The following is a 6000-nucleotide window of genomic DNA, read 5'->3' as shown; positions in this document are numbered from 1 at the left end:
TCAAAACATTAGGGAGTCGACATAGAATTATGCCAAACCATAGTGGGTGAAAGCCTAATTACCCTAAAAATAATAATCCTTGAATAATTAATTAGGCTAAAAAAAATTAGTTTATATCCGTTCAAAGGAGGTTGGCAACAGGTTTAGTTGGTTACCAGGTAAGAACTAAGAAGGAGGGTTCGAGGACTTCGATCCATCATTTGTATGTAGATATCAAATTTTGCTACACAGCCATGCACAGTAAAATTTTCCTCCCCAAATGGATAGAGTAATTGCGTGTGAAAATAGTAAACGAGTAACAAACATGGCAGGAACGATGACGAGGATCTCACGTGGCAGTAAAATCTGTCTCCGACTTTGATGCGGTCATGCGACTTCAAAATTTTGAAGCAACCTTCCTCGTTACAAGAAACGTGGCGTTTTGAATTTATTTCATGCTCCTATATTTTCACAAATTTTGAAATAAACCCTTGGAGATGCCACGTGTAATTCAATGGAGAGGGTTTCTTCAAAATTTTGAAACGCTCGCTTCAAAGTTTCTTCCCCAATCCCCGCGAGATTCGCTCCCAATCGTCATCAACGTAGACATCTTTCGAAAGAAATTAAAACTCATCTAGACAACGTGATGTCTCTCCCAAATATCTGTCCCTATATATTTGGGTTCTTTGAGATCTAAAAAACATCGAATTCGAGTCTCGAAATTGCTTAAAGAAAAACTACAGTTTGACCTTGAAAGGTAATTGATGATCTGTGAATTATATCTTTTTTATAAACTAGAATTTGAATTTGAATTTGTTTGTTAGATTGTTAGATTCAGATCTGAAGTCGTTTGGTGTGATCTCTGTTTTCGTAATTGAGGAGCTTTCAATTTCATTACTTTTACCTTGCTTGATTTTCAAGATTTCTCTCTCTCTCTCTAGTTGTCTCGTTAGGTAGCTCGTTTGGATTGTATATAAAAGTCTGTGATGTTAGCACATTTTCTTATGTTTTCATCGATCAAGAAATAGTTAGGGTTTTGTGTTTATTTTTCTGAAGCTATTCAGGTCAGTCTTTTTTTTTTTTCCTTCATTGATTTGAGCTTTGATGATCGATTTTATGTTAATCGGAGAAAAAAGGATTTTTTTTTCTGGATAGTTGGATTAGTAGCTATTTTCATGATTAGTAGTTTGAAATGCGTGGTTTTAGAATTTAGATCGAATTGTTTGGTTTTTTTTTGTTGGAATTATGGAGAAAATCTGATCAAGCGTGTTTTATTTGTGAAATAGAGAACATAGTAACCAAATTCGGATTTGGTAACTATTAAGGAGGGGTCAGTTCGGTTTAATTGGGATAAATTTAAAATTTTGGGTTATAAAAATGATATTTTTAAGCAATAAAATAAGGAGATGGGGTTTTGAGAGATGAAGAGAGACGGAGGTTAGGGTGATTCAGTCGATTAAAAATAAAACCAAAACAAAAATCGCAATTGATGAATTTTGAGACAATGATAAAGATGTGATCTTTTATGAATTCAATTGGTTGTACTTCAGATTTTGATCAGTTTGGTAATATATTCAGGTGTGAGATCTAAGCAATGGCAAAGGAATCTTCCAATGGAGATCACCAAACAGCATCAAAGCCACCTCCAACCCCATCTCCTTTGCGAAACTCCAAATTTTTTCAGGTTAACTTCCATTTTTTATTTTTTTGGTCCAAGTTAGAAAGCTTTCATAACATGCAGGGCTCTTTATGCAATCACTGGTAATTTGATACAAAACCATGAAACTGTTTAATTTGTCTTGTTCAACCGATGAACTTGGTTAGTTCTTTGCATTTTCATGTCACATATATCTTATTAGAGAAACTTGAGCTGCATTCATGAATTTCCACTACTTTCATGTTGATGGGTGTAGGATATCTCTTACGCCAAAATTGGATTAAAATTGAAAGCTTTACCATCCATCACAGTTTTCTGGTTGGTCAAAGAGTATGGTGAATATATGATGAAAGAGTATATATATTAATGGTTAAGAGGACGGATTGTATTTCTTTTTGCCGAAGAGTTTCTGGTTCAGGGGACATCAGATGGTTCCGTTCAATGATTACATCCTGTTATTAAATTGTAGACAGATTGTGAATACCTCATTTATTGCACTTCAACTTTCATAAAATTTATTTTTGAGTGAAGATTTCTCTCAAACATATTCTTGGTAGAAATATCATAGATTTTAGAGCTCTTTTAAAAATGGTATATTTTTAAAACATTCATATTTGTTTTCTTTTCTTTTTTTACCTAGTCGTAAGCAGTTTTCTCTCTGTTAATTACAGTCCAATATGAGAATTTTGGTTACTGGGGGAGCTGGGTTCATTGGCTCTCATCTAGTGGACAGATTGATGACAAATGAAAAAAATGAGGTACTCATGTTCTCTCTTACCACAATCAGTTTCCCCCCCTTATAAATGAATCTGCATCTGAGTGTCATGGAAATAAGGCGTCATTGTTCCATTATATGTTTTCTTTTATCCTTCAGGTTATTGTTGCTGATAACTACTTTACTGGTTCGAAGAACAACCTGAAAAAATGGATTGGTCATCCAAGATTTGAGCTTATTAGACATGGTATTTCCCTCTCTTTTACTTTGGTTCCACCATAAACAAATACAAATCCAATACTCTTAGAGGTATTTTTTCATGGTAGTGGCTAAATTTGTCACTTTTTTCTCATTGTCCTTAGAGCTGGTATAAAAACATTTTTTTTTCTTCGATGGTAAAATGATCAATGGAAAAAAGTATATGTAGAAGTTTGGAATTTATTTTGGATTCCCATAAAATCATTGTATTCGAAACCAGACCAAAGCAATGGTCCAATGGGGTCTGATCATAGATACTATTGATCTCTTTCTTCTATGGAAGGGGCAAAAGTAAATTCCTTTGTGGATTTTATACACGAAGGATACGTGTACAGATTTTGTATCAACTGTTGAATTAACTAACCTATCAATTCTCACTAGATCAGGCAAAGAGAAAAATACATTGGAACATTGAAACTAACTGAGTTAAATGAGGTTGAGTCTAGCAATGCTCAGGAGAGATTTTTTGTTTTTTGATTCATTAAGGATCTGTATGATTGCATGAGAACATCGGTGGGAAAATGCAATTTGGAACACATTAATTGTGCATTTTCTCTGGAAAACTATTTCCCAGATGAATGGGAAACTTCCTATCTGATGGTGTCCCTATATACTTTGTTTACTTGTCTTGCAGATGTTACAGAGCCCTTGTTGGTTGAGGTTGATCAGATATACCATCTTGCTTGCCCAGCTTCACCAATTTTTTACAAATACAATGCTGTAAAGGTGCATATTTCTATTTCTTTTCTAACTCATCCATCTGCAAATTCAGATAATTCTTCCATGTCATTATACTTCTCAATGTTGCAGCGAACATGGAATGATTTCTTGCTGCATTCTGTTTCCTGGTCACAGTGACCTATGCCTTCAGTCCCTTTATTTTCTTTGTTATTGTTAATATCTTCCCTTGCTTTTCCATTGTTATGGAAATGTTTGTTGAATGTGTAGAGATGGTCTAATTGATTGGTTAATCTTTGATTTTTCAACAGACAATAAAGACAAACGTTATTGGCACGTTGAATATGTTGGGGCTTGCTAAGCGAGTTGGAGCAAGGTTAGGGTTTTGATCATTAGTGTCACATTAGGACCACCTTAATTTGTTGTGAAATAAATCTGCTTCTTTTTAACCCATAAGATAAACCCAACAGGATTCTGTTGACATCAACTTCAGAAGTGTACGGAGATCCTCTTGTGCATCCCCAGACTGAAGACTACTGGGGCAATGTTAACCCAATTGGTATGTTAACCTCTCATTTCTAGTGACTGATTGTCGATTCCTCCTAAAAGGTTATTAATGTTTTTATGTAGGAAAGCCGAAAATTTGATTTCACATGTTCATCTCCTCTCAAAACTATTCACCTAAGTAACTGTTTCATTACTTGATTCAGATAAGCAACATGGTCTCTATGGACTTCATTAATAGTAGTTCCAGGGAATACTGAAGAGTATTATAGGCTTTTTGGAGAATTCCTTTTAATGTTTTCTCAAAGAAGAAAATTGCTCATTTGTACTTGAATCTTCTCTGTCATCAATGCTAATGCAACTTAAATATGAAGCACAATCATATTTAACTAGATAATATTCATAGTACATAGGCTGTTTATACCTGCAACACAATAAGATGGTTAATAGTAACTAAACCAAATTAATGATGACATAGCCTAACTAAAAAGTATCTTTTGTAGATTAGATACTAGCGTTAGGCACATCATCAAGGACATATTCCCATAATCAAAGGACATATTGTTTTATATATTGCAGGAGTCAGGAGTTGCTATGATGAGGGGAAACGTGTAGCTGAGACTTTGATGTTTGATTATCACAGGCAGCATGGCATAGGTAAAATGAAATTGTACACCCTGACTTGGCTTTCCAAAAATTAAATTTTTGATGTGTTTGTGATTTCTGTAAAACAATATTCTCTGATATAACTTCTTTCTTGTTTTGTTGTGGGTGGGTCCTATAACAGAAATACGCATTGCTAGGATTTTCAATACCTATGGACCCCGGATGAATATTGATGATGGACGCGTTGTCAGCAATTTTATAGCTCAAGCACTCCGGTAACTTATTTTCTTTTCATGGATTTTGATCATATCAGTGTCCTTGTTCTTTTCATGGGGAAGATCAAAGGTGTACAAAATATGTGCGATAAGTGCAACATGCAAACAATATGTCCTCATTCTGCTTTGTGCTTATTCAGAGGCGAAGCCTTGACTGTTCAAGCTCCAGGAACACAAACGAGGAGTTTCTGTTATGTCTCTGACATGGTAAGCAGGACTTTGTTATTTGCACTTGGAATTTCAAGACCATATAATAAGCCATGATCTGGGTGTTCAAAATGTACATTGCCCCCCCCTCACTCTCATATTTATTTTTCAAATGACAAAGGTTGATGGACTTATTCGACTCATGGAAGGAGATAACACTGGTCCTATCAACATTGGGAACCCAGGTTTTTGACAAACTACTGCCTATAATACCATTACTAATAGGATTACTTGGACATTAGAAGTCATTTTATTGCCATCTCTTGTATTTTTCTGAGTTCAATTGCCTAAACATTGTAGGTGAGTTTACAATGATGGAACTTGCCGAGACTGTGAAGGAGGTCAGTTTATCTTTCTTCTTAGGTCATGTGTACCTTACGTAATCAAATGATGTTTTATCGTGAAATATAGTGATATAAATACCAGTTCAATTTTGAAACAAGAATGTTATATGGGATTCAGATACAGGTTATCTCATATTACTTTGTCACGTGACTTGCAGCTGATTGATTCTGAAGTGAAGGTGAAAGTTGTGGAGAACACACCTGACGATCCACGACAGAGGAAGCCAGACATAACAAAAGCAAAGGAGTTGCTAGGATGGGAACCCAAGGTCAGTTTACGTGAAGGCTTGCCCCTAATGGAGGAGGATTTCCGACAGAGGCTTGGAGTACCCAAGAAGTGATTAACCCAAGTGGAATACGCAGGCACCAATGCCCCTATAATGTGTTCTTTTTCCAATATTTTATCATATATAATATAAAATAAATGGTGATGAATACACTCTAGTTTATTATGGGTACTGGATACATTTGGAGATTTTCTCCCTTTAAATTTGATGATATTTACTGTTATTTAGATATATAGAGACAGATGGTGTATTCTGTTCTTTGACTCATCCCATGTTTTTTTTTTTGGGCTCCATTCCCTCCCCAATTTTAGGGTGGAATGGATATAGCAATATATATGAAATTCCAAATATAGCTTATGTGCTGTTGTTCCTATAAGTGGGTGTTGTTGATCCATAGAAATGGTCAAGATTGGACAACCAGGCTAACTTTCAGAGGCAGTGTTAGAACTTAGAACCCTTAATTAGTTCATCTTTATTAACGTGTTGTTCT

At 35.2% G+C, this 6000-nt stretch overlaps 1 protein-coding gene across 3 annotated transcripts; it reads left to right on the top strand.

Annotated features, from left to right (window-relative positions):
- The first annotated feature begins 580 nt into the window (after window positions 1-580).
- On the top strand, window positions 581-5777 carry LOC147399951 (UDP-glucuronic acid decarboxylase 6). 3 transcript variants are annotated; one of them, XM_086445529.1, is made up of 13 exons: window positions 581-736; window positions 1558-1663; window positions 2308-2394; window positions 2511-2598; window positions 3244-3335; window positions 3599-3663; window positions 3758-3846; window positions 4371-4448; window positions 4579-4672; window positions 4813-4879; window positions 5001-5064; window positions 5180-5220; window positions 5382-5777. In XM_086445529.1, the coding sequence occupies exons 2-13, from the start codon at window positions 1574-1576 to the stop codon at window positions 5562-5564; spliced, it is 1038 nt and encodes a 345-aa protein (XP_086301655.1). In that variant the 5' UTR covers window positions 581-736; window positions 1558-1573; the 3' UTR covers window positions 5565-5777. The 3 variants fall into 3 exon arrangements, with proteins under 3 accessions (XP_086301655.1, XP_086301657.1, XP_086301656.1); XM_086445531.1 differs by lacking the exon at window positions 581-736 and adding an exon at window positions 811-932; XM_086445530.1 differs by lacking the exon at window positions 581-736 and adding an exon at window positions 893-1043.
- The last annotated feature ends 223 nt before the right edge of the window (window positions 5778-6000 follow it).

This window comes from Akebia trifoliata, chromosome 6 (assembly GCF_017979445.1).
Source record: "Akebia trifoliata isolate Shusen 1 chromosome 6, ASM1797944v1, whole genome shotgun sequence".
In the NCBI taxonomy this organism is placed as follows: domain Eukaryota; kingdom Viridiplantae; phylum Streptophyta; class Magnoliopsida; order Ranunculales; family Lardizabalaceae; genus Akebia; species Akebia trifoliata.
The sequence above is the reverse complement of the archived record's forward strand: the minus strand, read 5'-3'. Positions and strand labels throughout refer to the sequence as shown.

Excerpts from the sequence above, each read along its gene's own strand:
- LOC147399951 (XM_086445529.1), top strand. The coding sequence starts at position 1,574 with ATGGCAAAGGAATCTTCCAATGGAGATCACCAAACAGCATCAAAGCCA. Across the intron at positions 2,599-3,243 it reads ATTTGAGCTTATTAGACATG|ATGTTACAGAGCCCTTGTTG; the intron begins GTATTTCCCTCT and ends CTTGTCTTGCAG. Across the intron at positions 3,847-4,370 it reads GGGCAATGTTAACCCAATTG|GAGTCAGGAGTTGCTATGAT; the intron begins GTATGTTAACCT and ends TATATATTGCAG.